The sequence below is a fragment of the Podarcis cretensis genome, assembly GCF_951804945.1.
Source record: "Podarcis cretensis genome assembly, chromosome: 8".
In the NCBI taxonomy this organism is placed as follows: Eukaryota; Metazoa; Chordata; class Lepidosauria; order Squamata; family Lacertidae; genus Podarcis; species Podarcis cretensis.
The window spans coordinates 68,638,124-68,658,030 of NC_137177.1; the positions used below are offsets into that span (position 1 = coordinate 68,638,124).

Sequence of the window (19,907 nt, forward strand, 5' to 3'; positions counted from 1 at the left end):
CCTGGTTTAGGACATGCCACATATGGCCAGTTTGGAAGTGTGATCAGTGAGCAACCTCAAGGTGGGTGGGAAGCAGGGAGATGTTAGGGCTTCTGTGGGAGTATTTTCTGTTGCGATGGAGAGGCCAGCTTCTGCAGCTATTATGCCTCCCATTTTGCTGCTGGATGAGCAGGCGGCTATCTCTCCATCATGTTGGCATTAGCAATGTCTTCATGGTGGCCATCTAAACTAAGGTCTTATTGGGTGCAAAGGTTGACAGAGGGAGCCCAATTCACAGGTCCGCTGCCCTCTGAAGCTTAGGTGGAGTGGCCCATAACAGAGCCTTCTCTGTGTCAGCCCCTAAGCCATAGAATTCCCTCCTCGCACAGGTGCATCTGGTGCCCAAATTGTATAGCTTCCATTGTGCGCTGAAGTTGTCAACTCTTCGAGACCAGAGATCCATATTTTTGGAGCCCACACTAATCCTATGATTGGGAAATATTTTCACTGATTTTAATCTTACATTTTTATATTGCTGTAACCCATCCAGGGAACTTAGGGTGAAGAGTGGTGGTAGTGGTAGTAGTAGTAGTAGTAGTAATAATAATAATAATAATAATAATAATAATAATAATTAATAATAATAAATTTGATTGCCCCACACACTTTGCACAGCAAAAATATCCACAGAAATGAAACCCTCTTCTTTCATCTTCTCAGCTCTTCCATCAGTCTTGGCTCTGATATCCAAAGAGTAGCAAACAATCATGTCACATATAACAGAACGTACTTTAAAATAAGCTTTATTTAGTTGTTGTGTATTTTTTTTTAATATTTTCATATCTGCATCCATGCCTTCAAGGAATTGTTTCTCCCCACACATGTTGGGGGAGGGAAGAAAAGAAAGTTAAATCTAATGTTACCCATAGTTCAGAAGCTATTTTATGGTAGTAGTTCTCTTTTAAATAAATCACCTTCTTAGTTTTGCTTTTAAAATAATTATTTCCTAATTTACAAAACAAAACCGAAAAACGGGGGAGTTTTTTTGTTTTAAAGAGAGAAAACAAGAAAGCTGAAATGGAAAAAGAAGAAGAAATGTCTAAATATATTCCAGAAGTTTTGCTGTTTGGATTTTTTAAACTTTGATTAAAAGGGAAGGTGGGGGAAGGGATGGGGGTGGGGAGGGAAGGAATGTGTAGCATATTGCAAAAAAAGTGCCCCACAGAGAAATGTTCTGCCTCTTGTTTACTTGAGGCTAATGGGAACTTCCTTCTGAAATATAAACAGCAGCTTTGGTGAGGCAATTTTTGTCAGGATTGAGGGGGGGGGGAGAGAAAGGTTTAAACTCCCCTCGCTCACCCCCCTGGCTTCCCTGCAACTGCAATATTACATAACAAAGGACATGCATGTTGCCATTAACATAATATCTAGTTGAGCTGTAAGATACCCCTTGCTCGTACCAACATTGGCTGGCAGAGTCCATTTCCACTTTCCCCAGGTAGCAGAACCTTCATGCAGTCCTCCTTGCAATCTTAAGTCAAGGTGCCCCCATTCCAAAAAGATGGGATTCTCAAAAGCCAGCCCAGCACCGTAGAATCCATTGCCTTCCACTATCAAGAGTGGCAAACGGCATTTGTTAAGCTTGCAACATGATGGGTTGGGTTAGCTGCCTATTAACTGGAAAAGCAAAGTCTTGGGGACAGGGAAGAGATGGGGTGGCTTTTGAAAGCACCTCCCAAAGCTTTTTTTATTTTTTTGCCTGAGGTGTAATTCCTACTAAGAGCCTGGCAAAAGGCATCTACCCCTGCCACTGTCCCTCCCCCCCGGATTTAGAAAAAATCTGGGTTGATGACACTGTCAAAAAAAAGATGATTTGGTTGCAGAAATGCTCAATTGAAGGAAGCAATGGCCCATTTGTAACATCTGTGAGGTCTTGCTGGTGCAGAGGGGAGGCTTTTTTTATGTCAACAAAATGGGTCTGAGGCAGTTAACAGGCTCCAGAGTTCCTGTGTATGTGCTGGAACCAAGGAGACATAAAAATGACAAACCGAAGCATGTTTGCATATCTTCTTTACTTGCCTTGCACCATTTTATTCTGCTTCAGCTCATACGGGAGGAGCGTAGAGGCCTAGCGCATCTCTTCCAACCCTTCTGAGATTCTATCAGCCGTTGCACACTTTCAATATTATTTCCATAACCATAAGGTCTAGAAACTTGGACAAGGATAAGGGAACAGAGGTACCTATGTCTGCAGTAATGGTCACAGGCCAGAACTGCAGTGTACACAGCTCCTTGGGGGGGGGGACGACTCCTGAACGAATCAGATAAAAATACTTAAGCCAAGTGCAGGATCTCCTCATGTATTAATTGTCCTTAAAACAGACTGCCCTCTGTTGACAGCGCATTTGATTTGGTATCAGGAATGTCTCCATCTTCTAAAGCAGGGGATGAAAGACCACAGGGCTGCAGCCCCCTGTTAGAACTTGGATTCTCACATGACATTTTCAAGGCAAATGTGTCTCCTCCTGAGAGTCACTCCCAAGCTTGGCTAAAACGACTTCACTGTGTAACTAGGGGAAATGTTATTGGCGGAGATGTGCTCCTTGTATAGGTGTGTGTGTGGAACGTGTGCCCGTGACGATGCTGAGCTGCAGGGGGCAAGGAGATGGCGAGATGTCACCCCAAGTCCATAAGCAAACCGCTCTCGTGCTATGAATTGAGTGCCCTGAAATGAGCGCCATGTCCCTGGAGCCATTTTTCTCCAGAGGAGAAAACGAAACAAGCTTCTCGGCACACACAGATCAACAAGGAGCCACAACATGCTTAAGTTTCCCGGGTGAAGCATGCCCCGAGAGTTGCACCCAAGGCAGTCACATGGCCGAGCGTCCTCACTATAGCACCCTGGGTGGAAGGGAGTCTGGGGGATGCAATCCAAAGGACATTGCTTGCTGGAAATCTACACGCCCCAGGGGTGTTGCTATTCTGGTGTCCAGGCAGCAAAGGCTGAATGAAGGCCTTGCTGGGGTGTTTCCTGGGTCCTATGTTTGCTAAGCAGTTTGGAGGCAGTGAGGCATGGCCCAGGAGCCTGTGGATGGGGTTTGGGGGCAGCTCAGAGAGGGACGGGATCAAGCTCTGTTCTCCTGATATTTTCTGGTGTGTAATGTGGCTTTTTTTGGGGGGGGGACCCCAAACCTCTTAATTTTTAATGAAGAGTTGTTTTTAATTAAAAAAAGTTTGGTTGGATCAATAAATTCTGCACTGAGAGTAGAGCGGGGCTGTCTGTTACCCCTAAGCAGGTGGAGGTCATGGGGGAGATCTATGTTAAAAAGAGGTCTTACTACGATATTTGACCGTGGCTACTGCCCAGGCAAAGTGCAAGTAGATAAATAGGTACCACTTCGGCGGGAAGGTAAATGGCGTTTCAGTGGGCTGCTCTGGTTTGCCAGAAGCGGGTTAAGTCATGCTGGCCACATGACCCGGAAAAACTGTCTGAAGACAAACACTGGGTCCCTCGGCCTGTAAAGCAAGATGAGCACCTCAACCCCAGAGTTGTCTGCAACTGGACTTAACTGCCAGAGGTCCCCCCTTTTTTTTAAACTGCCCAGGCAAATTCAAAGCTTGACCTGGAAGCTCTTATAGCCCTACCAGGTCAAGGGGGACCAATGAACTGCCTAGGTGGGTGAAGACACTCTGTAGCCCAGGAGGACACCACAGTCCAGGGGACTTTCAAATACTTCACCCCAAGGGGAGGCAGAGTCTAAATCGAAAGATTCCAGGCTCAGCTGTTCCAGTGTAGATTTCTACATCCCTGGCCAGCAAGTTTCTAAAAATAAATATTAATAGGAATTTCGAATCAATATTTTGTATTGGCCACCAACAGCAGTTTCACCCACTTAGCTCCCTACCATATTTGCCAGCTCTTAGGTGTGGGCCACAATCTCCCCCCTGTGCTGAAGACCCCTTTGCCTGTGTCCCAGCTCATGTAGGAGGGAGCAACAGAGATCCCAAGAAATTTGGAACAAAGCTGAGGGCCTCATGGAGACCTTAAGCTGTTGGTGGAGTACCTTCAGCCTAAAGGGCTAATCAGGCCTGTTGGGACTCATTTGGCCCACAAAGTGATGTTTGGCCAAGCCCACATGCCCCAAATTTGATGGTGAAGGAGTGTCTAGGCCAAAGAGGGTTTGGAGGCACTGCTGAGGAGTGGCACCTGCAAAGCCGTGTGCAACACACTTGCAAAAGCCTTGTGCGTTGTACTCCGCAAGTGACCATATGCTGGTGTGTGGCTCTTTACAAACTCTGCCAATCAGCTGGCTGTCTGCTTAGGCTTTTGGCACCATTGTCATTGAGGCCATTAGGCCATTGAGAAACGAGGGAGTTAAGGGTCCTGCCTGCCAGGCAGATCCAGTTCTCTACCCTGCAGCTCACTTGCATCCTTAAATGGGCACCATGCTGATCTTCCTTTGCACCTTCTCCAATCCTGTTTTTATGCCTGTAAAGAAATGGTTGTTTAGCACCAACAGTGCAGCAGCTGCTGCAGAGGCCAAAAAACAGGGCAGTTAGTTTTCTCATCTTGTTACTGACGCGGAACATGTGTGTTTGGAACCCTGTTTCTTATTTCTAAAATTTCCACGGTGATAGGCATGTTTAGCTGTCAGATTGTTTGAATCCTATCCTCCGCATTGCAAATTCGCACCTGATGCTTTGATAAACCCCGCAAAAAAGGGATCATTGCATTCTCGTGCTTGTGTCGAGACCTTTTTGCGCGTGTGGTTTCAATGATGTAAATGTACACACCTGTGGACTGACAAATCTCTGCCAAAAAGCAAGTTTGATACAATTGTTCGTATAGGGGTATCTAGTTCTATTTGTGTGGTGTTCAAGCAATATGCCAGAGCACATGTGCCCATCACTAAAACACTGCACAAAATACCTTATGCAATCATGTACGCGATCACATCTGCATCACTTTTTGGGCAGTGATTTATCAATGCACATAGGAATGTTGGAAGCTTTCTTATACCACTAGGCCATATTTCTTAGTACTCTTTATACTGACTGGAAGTGGCTCTCCAGGATTTCAGCCATGGGTGTCTCTTAGCCCTACCTGCAGATGCCATGGACTCAACTGGGGACTTTCAGTTTGCAAAGCAGATGCTGTACCACTGAGCTATAGCCCCTCCACCATATGCTCATTGGTACTGTAGAAGTAAATAAGGTGAAGGAACTTGGGTGCCCTTGAAAAAACGCTGGGGGAAAACACACACCAAACAAACTCTGCTTCTCATTTAACACTAAACCATGGCTTAATAACCGATAGTTATTAGCACTAGGTGCGAGCCCAGTTCAGAAGTTCCACTATGGTTTGTTTGTTGTTGGCAAGCTAAGAACTAAAACCATGGTTTGTTTTCATTATTAATTTAAAAAATATATACTGCTCAACACAGTAAAAAAAATAATACTCCCTAAGCAGTTTGCAAAAATAAGAGTTCAGCAATAAAAATGCAAACATTCAACAAAATTACATAAAAACTGGGATAAAAACACAACTGTGTATCATAAATAAAACTGAGCCCTGAACAAGAAGCAAGGGCTATATCAAACTAGGTTTTACTTGGAGTAAACCCAATGAAATGAATGGACCTAAGGTAGCCATGCCCATTAATTTTAATGCATTCAGTCTGACCTGGACTCGCATAAGATTCAGCCCCCCAAATGTAAGAGAGATTCCTAGAAAATCTGAGTAATGACACATGCTTTAAAGAGGCACCTGAAGATCTTCACAATCTCTGCCTTGTGCTTTATGCAAAGAGGGAGCAACCCAGAAGGTGACTGCTGTTGTCAAGAAAGTCCAGTCCTGTGTTATTGCCAATTGACAATCAGCTGGTTGTGGAATGACCAGCAAGCAGGAGTTGAGTATAAGTGCCTGTGGTTCTCAGCAATGGGCATTCAAAGACACACTGCTTCTGGGAGTTGGGAGCAGAGCCAGTGTGGCTGGAAGCTATGAAGAAGCTGACCCTCCATGAATTTGTCTAATCTTTTTTTAAAAAAAAGCCATCCAAATTGTTGACTATCATTGCCTCTGGTGGTAGTGAGTTCCATAGTTTAACTATGAGCTATCTGAAGAAGTGCTTTCTTTGACTGCCCTGAATATTCCAGCACTTGGCTTCCCCGGATGCCCAGAAGTTCCAGTATTATGAGATAGCGGGGGGAAACTTTCTCTATCCACTTTCCCTGTATCATGCACACTTCTATCCTGTCACTTCTTGGTCATCCTTTCCTTAAACTAACCCCCCCCCCCCAATGTTATAACCCTTGGATCTGTTTTGTTTGCCCTTTTGTGAAAGCTTTCCAGCTGTAAAATATTCGTTTTGAGGTGAGGTGCACAGAGTATTTCAAGTGTGGCTGCACCATAGATTTATCTAAAGGCATCATGATATGGACAGTTTTGTTTTCGATTCCTTTCCTAATGATCCCTCACATGGAATTCACTTTTTTTGCAGCTGCCAACACTGGGTCAATACTTTCATCTGGCTATCCACTAAGACTCCAAGGTCTCGTTCCTGGTCAGTCACTACCAGTTCAGACCCTATTAGTGGATATGTGAAATTTAGGGGTTTTGCCTCAACCTTACAGTTGCTTACTTTGAACTGCATTTACTGCCCGTTCCTCCTAGGAAAATGAGACAAATGGCTCCTTCTGTCTCAACTGCAGGATTACAAAATTTGGTCCAGAGTTCTCCCAATTCTGCCAGAGGATCTGGAAGGGCTAATGATCAATTGACCAAGGAAATATGATCAAGTTCAGAAGTGCCATGGTTTCTGGACCAGCAGTCCTTGGATGTAAAGTCATCAAGCAATAGTAACTCTGAGGAGGAGGTGGATCCCTAATCCTTCCTGAGTATATCTGCTGGCAACGCAGTCCACACACCGGCCCCTGAAACCCAAGGAGGTACTTTCCCCACAGGACTCTAATCAGTAGTGGTCAGATTCCTTGGAGGCTCAAGTATACCCAGGCGACTTTCCCTAAAGGAGTACTCGAAATGCCAAACCCCACTGCTGAGAAGCCAGCAGCTGTCTTGAACAGCACTAGTCCTTTAACTGGCCATCAGCAGCACTCCAAGGGTTGGGCTTTCCCCATAACTTTTCAGTTCAGATTACAAAGCCCTGGCAGTTGATTCAGGCCAGTGCTGAGACAACATGATCTTCCTGTCTCAGCTGCAGGGTTGCTATCCGTGGTCCTGAATGCCAGCTACAGAACTCTGCACAGCATCTCTGCCCTTGATCAGGGTCCTGGCCTTGTCTCAGGACCAAGGCAGCTCCAGATCCCCGGGCCTACGCTTCTTCACCTTGCTTGCATTTCCTCTTGTTGGTGGAAACTGAGTTGGTGGGTGGAGAGAAGAAACCAAAACTACGTTCCCAGTAGTTGTGTCAATGGGCCAAGCCAGTGTTTTCAACTGTGTGAAGCAGCGATAGGTTTTTGTTGACATAAAATATCACCTTAGACAATGGGCCATTGCTTGCTTCCATACCTTGGTCCTACAGAAGCAACTTCAAGTCCATTTTTCACTTTCCTTTTCTCGCTGAAGTCTCCTTGACATTTCAAATCCAAGGAAGACGTTGGCCATTTTGTGGCTGAATTATGGTTCACTCATTTCTGACCTGAATGCACATTCAGAACATCAGTGTGTGAAATCCCTGATCTTGCCTGCGGGATGGGGACAAATGACAATGTCAAGCGAGGGGTTGAGACAGAGTTCAAAGCAGCTTTGGATGTTCTTGCAAGGCTTGAACTTCAGTCACTCACAATCCATGAAAAACTATCTAGGGAAATAAGTAATAATATCGCATCACTGTGCCGCTCTGAGCAGCGGCAGCAGCTGATGTGAGTTAACCAGAAAGTGACCTGAACTGACAGAAATGCACATTTGGCATTTTGGTTGGGTGTTCCGGCAGAGAGTCAGGGAGAGGAGGGGGGTGGATGGAGGCAGGGAGAAGGAAAATGGGGAAAACTAACATTTGTTCTCTTGGCATCAAATCCATCATACTTCAGCTCTGCAAATTCAACTCCCAGAGAGCAGGGAAGTAGAAACAGCACCCGTCCAAAAACCCCACCCAACGTGGAAAAATATAAATTCCAATATTTATGTAATAATTTAGTTAGAATACATCTTCTGTATTGTGCAAATAAATTAAAAACTAAAACAATATAGGGAGAAAAAAGAGGGTTAAGGAATTATTCCAGATGAGTATGCATTAAAAAACGAAATAGAAAAATTAGGAAGATAAGCGAGAGCGAGCACTTTACATCCATATGATTTCCAGGTATTCTGGCCTGGAAGAGGTCATCTTACTGGGGTTTGGGGTCTTTTATTTTTGGAATTGGGGGTGGCTTTGCACCCAAAGCCCACTCCCCTTTGCACTCTGACCACAAGTAAGAATATGGTCACTTATGAACTGCAGCATAAATGTTTCGTTTGCCACAAGTCTGGCTCAGAAGCCCACTGTGGGCTGAAGGATCATGTCTGTCACATGCAAAAGAAAAGAAAGGTCCAGAGGCTATCTTTGCACAATCGCTCGCAGAAAAAGCTCACAGTGATGCTGTCTGTCTTTATAACCATTTTGCTTGTTACTTCCTCCTACAAATGAACCTCTGTGTGGTGGTTTTCAGTTGCAGATAAAAAGGAAAGGATACAGTGTGTGGTATCCAACTATGTCTGCCTTAAAGTAGACCCACTGAAATTAATGAACATTGCCAGCTTAAGGCCATGAATTTGAATGGGTCAACTCTGAGGGGAACTTAGCTGGATACAACCCAGAGCTTTCACCCAAGCATTTTGTAGTAGTAGTGGTGGACCTAAGCAGATGCGTGGAATTAGTCCAGAACAGCCAGAAATGCCTACATATTCTGCTAATTAGGGTTTCTAATTTCAGTTTCTAATTTTTCCAGTCTTAAATTCAGTCCTCTATATTTCTATACCAGTTTGTGATTTTTTAAATAACTCCCCCTCAATATATGCATTTTTAATTCAATTGTGCCTAATGTACACATTTACAAGCCATTTCCCCTAATAGAAAGCATTTTTGTATGCTATCGTCACCAACCTATACCTTTCAATACACATTTTACCCTGGTTAGTACATTTTTGTATACATTCTTTGGCCAGAGAGCCACATTGCAAAATTCAGACAAGTGTGAATTTTGCAAAGAGGCTGGGCTTCGGTTCCCTACTGTTTCAGGAATTGTGAATTAGAGAAGTCCGTCTTTAAATGTGAATGAGACTGTTTTTCTCCCTCAATACTACAGATATGTCTACGTCTGTTTGTTTTCTAAAACGGACTGTGATTAAATAGCAGGTATCCCCAACCTTCGGCCCTCCAGATGTTTCGGACTACAATTCCCATCAACCCTGACCACTGGTCCTGTTAGCTAGGGATCATGGGAGTTGTAGTCCCCAAACATCTGGAGGGCCACAGATTGGGGATACCTGCTATTTAATCACAGTCCGTTTTAGAAAACAAAAGATACAGCATAGTTCTACTTAGAAGTGAGCCCCACTGAGTTCAACAGGAAATATTCCCAGGAACAAGATGGCAGCCTTAACTCTCTCTCTTTCCCCCTCTCCACTTAAGATTTGTTGACTGAAATCCCTGCAAAGGGGTGGGGGTGCTCCCGTTGCTCGGTCCCTGCTCCTGCCAACCTAGCAGTTCGAAAGCACATCAAAGTGCAAGTAGATAAATAGGTACCGCTCCGGCGGGAAGGTAAATGGTGCTTCCGTGTGCTGCTCTGGTTCGCCAGAAGCGGCTTAGTCATGCTGGCCACATGACGTGGAAGCTGTACACCAGCTCCCTTGGCCAATAAAGCGAGATGAGCGCTGCAACCCCAGAGTCAGCCATGACTGGACCTAATGGTCAGGGGTCCTGGTCCCTTTACCTTTACCACCTCTTTGCTTTCACTGGAAGGCAGAAATGTCTGCAGTGAGTGACTGGATAGCACCTCCTCTTCCTGATTTCCCTGATATCTTCACAACTAAAGAGACTAGAAATGTACATTTTTAAAACTAACACTGCACATTTAGGAAGTGGCAGGGTCTTGTTTTCAGCCAGAGCTCACTGGAGCTCCAGCACCTCTCAGGTAGGCGCCATTGCCACTCAAAGAGAAGAAGAGGAGTTTGGATTTGATATCCCGCTTTATCACTACCCTAGGGAGTCTCAAAGCGGCTAACATTCTCCTTTCCCTTCCTCCCCCACAACAAACACTCTGTGAGGTGAGTGAGGCTGAGAGACTCCAGAGAAGTGTGACTAGCCCAAGGTCACCCAGCAGCTGCATGTGGAGGAGCGGGGAAGCGAACCCGGTTCACCAGATTACGAGTCCACCACTCTTAACCACTACACCACACTGAAAAAGGGAGAATTTCATGGAGAGCTCCGGCATCTCTTTTTCTAGAAAAATAGCACTGGGACGCGTCCTCCAGTATTCTGAAAGCAGGGCTGGTCCTCACAGCCTCTCTTCCTATAGGTACAGCCCTGGTTTCACCATCTCAAGAGGGACATATTTATAATAGGAGGCAACCTATTGCCGACAGGGACTCCTCGCCCCACGGTGAGATTTCTCTGGCGATATGATTGTGCAAGAGCAGGGATGGCCAACTTCTCCAGTCTTAGGGAACTCCATATGGCAGCACAGAAATTCCCTTTACCTTAGGGATGGCATTCAGTATAACACCTACTCAAAGCAGACCATGGAAATTAACGGACATGACTCTGTTAGGTCCCTTAATCTCAACGGGTCTCCTCTGAGTAGGGATACAACCCCTTGGCTTAAATTCAGTAGGAGGTCTCAAAAGTGATCAAAGCAGAGGGGACGCCATCCACATATCTAACCATTACAAGAATGGGAGGTGGTATCCAGGCTGGACCAGAACCCTGGTGGGAGGGGTTTGGGATTCAATTCATCACCCCACCTGCTTGCTGTGGACCCAATCCAAATCAGTGTCTGGCATCTCCTACTTGCATTGGAGCAGGACTGCAAGGAGAGCAAAAAGCTATTCCACACCAAGGTCTCGATCCAGACTGGGGGCCCCACACCTGCTGTTTGGATTTTGGGGGAAAAGGCTTTCATGCAACAGAGTGGTCTTCTTCTCCAGTCTAGCCCAACAAGCTTGACTTGGTGGCTGGATCTCTTGCCTATAAGACAAGGCTGTTGCCCATCCCTGCTGCAAACACACTTCTGAACTGTTGGCTCGCCATGAGATAGCGCGTCCGCCCCACAAGAACAGGACACACCATTTCTCCCTTTCGGCAGCCATCTTGGCAAAAACACACGAGACGCAGACGTCATCTCAGGGGGGGATGCAATAAAAAAAAGGGGGGAAGGGGGAGAGAACAGCTTTTTGGGGGACAGGAGACATTTACAAGCACACAGTGCACAATATTCCTCGTCGTCGTTGTTATTTACAGATACACAGCAGTCCTTCAAGTTTTTCAAGTTTCGTAAAAAAAAGGGGGAGGGGGGACGAAGAGGAAAAAGAAGAGTAAAAAAGAAATGCGGGGAAAGCAGGGTCGGAGGAGGCGGGGGGCAGGGAGAAACAAAACAAATAAAAAAGAAAGCACACCCCAGAACAGAACCAGGGAAGGTCACACAACACGACTGGCATCGCTCCATAGACAACAGTTAATGGGGGGCAGGGCAGGGGGTTCACACAGGGGATCGCTGGGGGTTTATGTACAGCGGGTTACATTAGAGGCCACGGGCTCACGATCCGCTGGGTTCGGTTAGAGGCTTTTTTTTTTGCTTGCGCACACAGACACTCCCACACACGCACGCACACCAGAAGCGGGAGCGGGAGAGGCAGGCCGTCACCAGTCGGCGTCCTCCTCGATATAGTAATCGGGGGCGGTACCATCGAAGAGCCCGGGGTCGAGCGATTTCCGTTGCTTCCCTCTGGCAAAGACGCGGGAGATGGATCCGAAGCCCATTTTCTCTTTCTTCTTTTTCCGTTTTTGGTCTTCGAGGTCCTCTAGAGACTGGGGAGGAAGGAGACGGCAGGTTTTTTCATGGAAAGCACAGAACGCGTCACAGAATCGTAACGCTGAAAGGGACAGCCAAGGGTCATCTAGTCCAACCCCCTTGCAATGCCAGAACCCTTGCTAACGAATCTCTGGCAGAGGACCATCCAACCTCTGCTGGAAAACTTCCAATGAAGGAGAGGCTACCATCTCCTGAAAGAGATCGTTTAAGTGTTGAACAGCTCTGTCGGAAAGTTCTTCCTAATGTTTAGCTGGAATCGCCTTTCTCGTAATTGGAATCTATTGGTTTGGGTCGCACCCTCCGGGGCAGCAGAAAACAAGCTTGCGTCCTCTTTCATGTGGCAGCCCTTCAGATGTTTGAAGATGGCTATTGTACCTCTCTTTTAAATCAGAACCAGTGAAGGCGGTGAAGGTCCTGTGTGAGTGTCTGGAGGCGGTTGGAGGATGGATGGCGGCTAACAGATTAAGGTTGAATCCTGACAAGACAGAAGTGCTGTTTTGGGGGGACTTGAGGCCGGCAGGTGTGGAGGATTCCCTGGTCCTAAATGGGGTAACTGTGCCCCTGAAGGACCAGGTGCGCAGCCTGGGAGTCATTTTGGACTCACAGCTGTCCATGGAGGCACAGGTCATATCTGTGTCCAGGGCAGCTGTTTATCAGCTCCATCTGGTACGCTGGCTGAGACCCTATCTGTCCGCGGACTGCCTCGCAAGAGTGGTGCATGCTCTGGTTATCTCCCGCTTGGACTACTGCAATGCGCTCTACGTGGGGCTACCTTTGAAGGTGACCCGGAAACTACAACTAATCCAGAATGCGGCAGCTAGACTGGTGACTGGGAGCGGCCACCGAGACCATATAACACCAGTCTTGAAAGACCTATATTGGCTCCCAGTACGTTTCCGAGCACAATTCAAAGTGTTGGTGCTGGCCTTTAAAGCCCTAAACGGCCTCGGTCCAGTATATCTGAAGGAGCATCTCCACCCCCATCGTTCTACCCGGACACTGAGGTCCAGCACTGAGGGCCTTCTGGCGGTTCCCTCACTGCGAGAAGCCAAGTTACAGGGAACCAGGCAGAGGGCCTTCTTGGTAGTGGTGCCCTCCCTGTGGAACACCCTCCCACCAGATTTCAAAGAGAACAACAACTACGAGACTTTTAGAAGACATCTGAAGGTAGCCCTGTTTAGGGAAGCTTTTAATATTTGATGTATTATAGTATTTAAAATTTTTTTGGAAGCCGCCCAGAGTGGCTGGCGAAGCCCAGCCAGATGGGCAAGGTATAAATAAAAAATTATTATTATTATTATTATTATTATTATTATTATTATTAGACAGGTGATGAGCAAAAAAATGGGGGTGCACTTCTGAAGTGGGGCCAGTCAGAGATGGGAAACTCTGTTTATTTGGGTTTCTTATTTTCCCCCTCTTACATTTGCTTCTCCACATTTCTAAGTTGCTTAGTGAATCCCCCCCAAAGTATCCTAATGAAAATTCATCGCAAGTTTAATGAGAATTTTTCTTGATACACACATTTACTTAATGCACACACATTGTTGCAATAAAAAAAATCCTTTTAAAAATGCTATTTTCAGCACTATATGGATTTTCATGCACATTTGACCCTGGCAAATGCATTTATGTACTCACTACTTGGCTGAAGAGCTGCTAAGAAATATGAATTTCTAAGGATGGCCTTGCTTTGGTCCATACATTGTTTCAGGAACTACAAATTATGCAAGTTTGACTCTAAGTGAGACGAGAACTGATTTCCCCTACTACCCCTGACACTGGTGGATAGGTGACAAGGAAAGGAGCTTCAGTCTAGAACCTTCCCAACACACCTTGAGGTTGACAGTAGCAGATACATTGTTCAGTATATTTACGGATCGGACCCTCTACAAATTAAGAAGATTGATGCACCTGGGTTCCCTGTAAACAATGTGGGTTGTATCCAACATTATAGTAGACCTGATGAAATCACTGGACACAGCTTTATTAATGGACATTTCCTCATTAATTTCAATGGGTCTACTCTGAGTAGGACTTACTTGGGTGGCTTAAGCCCCCTAACAATCCAACTGCTCAGAGTTTAATGCCCTTGGATCTCCTCCTACCCTTACAGCACATCCTGGAAAAGTCCCTTTCAACAGGTTTAAAACATGTCTGGCCACAGAGGATGACCTGGTTCTTACCTGGACAATTGGGTTGTGCAAGTTTTTCTGTACTGGTCCAGGACTATCTCCCTGCCGGAAGAAAGAGAAATGTCAGCTTGGCACAGAGCAGAACAATATAGCCTGGAGCCTGGGCGTGCTCAATGCCCATTGCCCATTGCCGAAGCGCGCCTGGCACCTTCCCCCAATGGACTGGCTGGATGCAGAGGACTGGTGAAGAAGAGGTAGCAGACTGGGAGAAGGTGGTGTCGGAACAGGGTTTACTGAGCAGGGAACAGGGTTTAGTGAGCAGGAAGAGGCTGTGGCAGAGAACAGTTTAGAAGCAGAAACAGAGGCTGGAGAGGAGACAAGAGACAGAGATGAAGAAAGCTGCTGAAGAAGCCAGGGGGTCTCCCCCTCCTGCTGTGACCAGCTCTCCTCCCTGCTGGTTGCCCAGAACGCGCAGAGGTATGAAGAGGGTGGAGCAGAGACAGACGAGGTGACTTGGGCAGGAAACTTAGGGAGTTGTGGGAGGGTGGGGTCCTCCAGTCCTTGCAACTGCCTCATTGAGGCAAGACCTACTGGAAGAGTTGCTGTGTTCACTAGGACTCAGCTGCTTTTGTTTCTTTGAATAAGGAGTTAACTTCATTGACACCTTGTGAGTTACTGCTGACCGGCTCCCTCCTTGACATTCGAGATATGTTGTGCTTTGCTGTGAAAAGCCCACTGGCTGTGAAAAGCCCACTGGCTGAGGAATAAAAATGATGATGGGATGGCAGTGGTTGGTTCTCAAGGGAATTCCACAATCCTTTCAACACAGGCTTCTTCTCTGGGGTCAGATCGGCTTATTCTGTACCTTCACGGAGAATGGGCAAATGAGGCACTGCCCCACTAACTTCAGTCCATCTCTAGCCAGTACTCACTTGCCTGTTTTCTTAAAAAGGTAAAGGGACCCCTGACCATTAGGTCCAGTCGTGGCCGACTCTGGGGTTGTGGCGCTCATCTCGCTTTATTGGCCCAGGGAGTTGGCGTACAGCTTCTGGGTCATGTGGCCAGCATGACTAAGCTGCTTCTGGTGAACCAGAGCAGTGCACAGAAACGGCGTTTACCTTCCCGCAGGAGTGGTACCTATTTATCTACTTGCACTGGTGTGCTTTTGAACTGCTAGGTTGGCAGGAGCAGGGACCGAGCAACGGGAGCTCACCCCGTCACGGGGATTCCAAATGCCGGCCTTCTGATCGGCAAGCCCTAGGCTCTGTGGTTTAATGCAAGAGCAATCTAGTGGGGCAACGTCGCACGTCTGCCTCCTCCTCTTTACTCTCAATGTTGCTTTGTAGAAGATGGGGACAAAACTAGAAATAGCTGGCTCAGCCTCTTATTGGCTCCACCTGTTGTTGGGTTTCCTGCCCCACCAGTCCCAGGGAGAGCCAGACACCACTACCATCACCTTGGCATCTCCAGGTGGTTCCTGGAGATCTAAATTCCTCTGAGAACTCATTCGGGAAGGGTAAGAAAGTCTAGTGGGGCAGATGGTAGTAAGCAGATGGTTCATGTCAAAATATTGTCATTCCGTTAAAACACACACAGCCAGCCAGAGCTAATAGGAAGTTCTAGAATTAGCTGGCTCTGTCTGTCTTTGGCTCTGGCACCTAGTGTGAGTCTCCCTGTCCCATTCCCAAAGGGGAGCAACTACCTTTGTGTACCTCTGGTCCCTGAAAGCTGGAATGCGGTCAAATGGAAAACAAAAGCACAAATGAGATTCAGTGTCAGGGCACAATTAGATGGCAGGCAGAAGATCCATAGGGGAAGACCCATCAATGGGTTCAGGGGAGGGCAACAAAGGCAGTCATATAAACTATATTCCAGATCCTTAATAGCAATTTTTCATTAGATGGTGGGTTCATCATTTCCCCCTCAATAACTACTTGGCAATCTGATCAACAGGTCAATAAATGTAATTCGACTGATTTCTTATTCGAATCAAAAATTAAAAAGAGTGGAAATGTTTTGATGAATATATGGCAAAATATTGCTCAAAAATATATGCTAATATGCCTAGATTAAAATGTGGACTACTGGATGGAAGAAAAATTAGTAAGGAAAGATAATAAGAATATATAGATGATTTGAGAAGGTTGTAGAATGCAAAGATTATTGTAAATTGTATAATGTGGAGGAAATCGAGTGGGGGCAGAGGGAAGTGGGAGGAAGGAGAAAAGAATAATATGATGGACTGAGGAACAGAAATGTAAATGTATGGGGGGATGGGGAGAAAATGGTGTTGGCTTTGGTACATCTGTATTGTTAAGCAATATGTGAAAACCAATAAAAAAAGGAAAAAAAGTTGTAATGACCTCCCTACCATCTGGAGATGTTATGGGCTGTGTCCAATTAAGTCCTACTCAGAGTAGACCCACTGAAATAAATTGGCCTAAGTGAGTTACGCCCATCATTTTCAACGAGTCTGCGCTGAGTAGGACTAACCCTGGAGTCAATATGGCCTTCATTTTTGACTGCGATCTGCAACATTCAACAACGACGTTACCTTGTACGTTTTCATCAGTAGGGAAAAAGACAGCTTCTGTGAGTGGATGGAGAGACATCTTGGGGCAATGGGATAGGGCATGGGGTGGGGACCCTAAGTGAACATTGGGTGGAATCCTTACCAAAAGGGTGCCATCCTTTTATCCCTTTTGGGAGGAGCCATTTAAAATAAGTAAATAAAAACACTCTGTCTTTCGATGAACTTAGACCCCTGAGGAAGTTTACAACGAAAAGTTTTACAACCAACATTGGCACGACAATTCCTTCCTAAAACCAAAATGGGGTGGTTGTGTGCTTACAGGGGTGGAAGAGAAAAGGGCTCACCCCAAACATAAGGCAGTGGTTTTCTATACGCTCAGAGAATTCCTTAGGTAAGTTTTATGTTCAAAAAAGAAAATGAAACATAAAGGAACTTTGAAACGGCCTGACCTGAACCTGTGAACTTCTGGGACATACGAAATGTTGAGGTGGGAAGGGAAGAAAGAGGATTTAACTGGTCTGCTAAACCCTCAAACAGGGAGGTGTGGGAGGGCTATAGTCAAGAGGGTTGCATGCTGGGGACATGAACTCACTCCTGAAATGCAAAGGGTTGTTTCAGGAGGGAGGAAGGACGAAAGAGGATGCATTTCCCACCCTCCAAAATCTGCTCCCTCCCCAACAGCCAGCCCCCAAACTTGAGCACAGCAAAGGAAAATGTTAGATATATGGGTCAGGGTTGAGGGAGAGCATAACTCGTAACTCCTTGTTCCAAGGAGACTGGAGCCCTGAACAGGAGCATTTGTCTTATGGGAAAGGGATATACTTCAATATTTCATTGCAGGTTGCATTTCCCCTTATTAATTTATTTATTGTATGCACCAAAATACAAAGGAAGTTTCTGAGTGAGACCAAAGACCCATCTAGTCCAGCATTTTGCTCTCACAGTGACCAATCAGAGGCCCCAAAGGGAAACCTGCATGAAGGATCTGAGTGCAACGGCAACTTTCCCCCACATAGGATCCTCAAGAACTGGAATTCAGGGCCATACAGTCTCTGACGGTGGAGGGAGAACATAGCCAACATGAAAAAGCAGCAGCAGCAGCAGCAGCAGCAGCAGCAGCAAAGCATCCGACCACAGAAGTCGGCTCAGGCGCAAGCGAACAAGGCAAGCAAGTGTGTTAGAACAGTGTTAGGAACATCCAATGACCTGCAGAGACGCCTTACATTGCAGAGGGAGTGCGTTCGGTGCCGCGGGGAGTTGATGTCGCTCGGCGTGGACGACCGGTCGCCTTCTGCTGCCGACGCATCAGAGATGATGGAAGGCTGTCGGGAATGACACGGGCTCACGCGGACCGCTGAAAGGCAAGCATCAGAGAGGGGCAGGTGAGTCTCCGCCGTACTTGCTGCGGGCGGAAGCTTCCTTGGGGCTCAAGGAAGCTCGAGGCACTGAATTGGCTCTCTGGGATCACCTGCCTTCCAGGACTGGGGTTTTCTGCGCAGGTGAAATGATCAAGCAGGCTTAGCATTTCAGGACCTTGGATAGCTCCAACTTGGTTGCAGGGATGTGGGACCTGTGGCTTTCTGAATGTTAGGAGTTTGACTTCCGTCAGCCGCTACCAGCCTGGCTAATGGTCAGGGATGATGGGGTATGCATTCCAGCAACCTCTGGAAGGGCAGATGTGGGGCATCTGGCCTACCGTTTGACAGGTGTCCCCAGTGGCACAGGCAGCAGGGAATCTAACCCAATAAACTGAACGATGGTGAGAGCACTAGAGGGACCCTTACTGGAAACCACAAGGCCCGTTTCCTGACTCCCCCCAATCTTAGCCAAACGATTCCCTGCCCAGTAATGATGGAGTCTGCCAATAAAGGGCCTTGAGGTCTCTCTGTCCTTCTAGTATTTGAAATGTTTGTCTTGATTTGAGTCTAGGGGATGGTCTACACTACACTTCTCCAGGGTCCTCTCCCATCCCTACCTCGAGATGCCAGGGATTGAACATGGAACCTTTTGCATGCAAAGCAAATACCCTACTCCTGAGCTGTGCTTTATACAGTGGGTGGACTTTTGCATGGCGATCTTTAAAGGGGGAGCCTATACAGTGGTGCAGTTATGTAATATTTGACTCTGGACTTAATGGTCACACGCCCCTCCCCTCCCTTGCTCGGATGATAGCATGTCTTATTTCATTGCTTTCCAAATGTGATGTCAGGATGCTGTTGGTGGCTCCTGGCTGGTTGACCAGGAAGGTATAAAGACATGGAAAAGTTTCTTACGGTCCTTTTTTATTTCAGTCTTTACAGAGAGAGGCCACAGAACATGGGTAGGCAAACTATGTTGATGTTTTAGATTGTAAAATGCTATTTTATTAGTTGATTTGTTTTACCTTGTGGGCTTATGGCCGAATAAAGTATTATCTATCTATCTATCTATCTATCTATCTATCTATCTATCTATCTGGCCTGGGGGCCGGATCTGGCCCAGTCGCCTTCTAAATCCAGCTCGCAGACGGTCCAGGAATCAGCATGTTTACATGAGTAGAATGTGCCCTTTTATTTAAAATGCATCTCTGGGTTATTTGTGGGACCTGCCTGGTGTTTTTATATGAGTAGAATGTGCCTTTTTATTTAAAATGCATCTCTGGGTTATTTTTGGGCATAGGAATTCATTCATTTTCTTTTTTTAAAATATAGTCCAGCCCCCCCCCCCCCAAGGTCTGAGCGACAGTGGACCGGCCCCCTTCTGAAAAAGTTTGCTGACCTCTGCTATAGAACCCAGCCTCTTGGATAATAGTATTGTCCTGAGTGAATCTCCACCCCTCCGTCTCTCCCACTTCCTCATTCATCATCATCACCTCCTTGACGGGTGCTGCTAAGTGCCCTCTGTCTTCGAGCTCTTTGCTCTCCTACTTTTAGGAGATGGTGGGTCTGGAATGCTTTCTAATGACAGCGTGCCAGTCAGCTGTCATTCCACTTCTGTCTCTTCCTCCTCCTTTCCCATTATTTCCCAACTTTCCCCCTTATCTGCCTCTGAGCTGTAACCTCCCCGCAAACCCCTGTTGCAAATCTATCATACTGTCTCCCTCTTCCTCCTCTCTGGAAGGGTCAGGATGGGGAGGCGGTCTCCACCATTCCACCTCCTCCTCTGCCTAGTCCCTGACATGTGACTAGCCAACCTTGCTGGGGCCCCTCCTGCACATTCTGCTGAGTGGGGCCCTGGTCACCTCCGCCAAAGTC

The 19,907-nt window shown here is 46.6% G+C and overlaps 1 protein-coding gene and 1 long non-coding RNA gene across 3 annotated transcripts in view; one reads left to right on the forward strand and one right to left on the reverse strand.

Annotated features, from left to right (window-relative positions):
- The first annotated feature begins 680 nt into the window (after nt 1–680).
- Nucleotides 681–7,237, forward strand: LOC307222230. The gene is made up of 2 exons (XR_013841650.1): nt 681–4,179; nt 4,219–7,237. It is a non-coding gene; the product is annotated as an uncharacterized lncRNA (long non-coding RNA).
- A 4,172-nt stretch (nt 7,238–11,409) lies between these two features.
- Nucleotides 11,410–19,907, reverse strand: part of LOC307222064 (kazrin-like) — a 227,339-nt gene continuing 218,841 nt past the window's right edge. For both annotated transcript variants that reach the window (XM_079987104.1, XM_079987105.1), the window contains exons 6-8: nt 17,898–18,028; nt 14,193–14,243; nt 11,410–12,002 (exon numbers count right to left, since the gene is read on the reverse strand). In XM_079987104.1, coding sequence (XP_079843230.1) covers nt 11,835–12,002; nt 14,193–14,243; nt 17,898–18,028 — 350 coding nt within the window. In that variant the 3' untranslated portion in view covers nt 11,410–11,834. The remainder of the gene's footprint in view (nt 12,003–14,192; nt 14,244–17,897; nt 18,029–19,907) is intronic.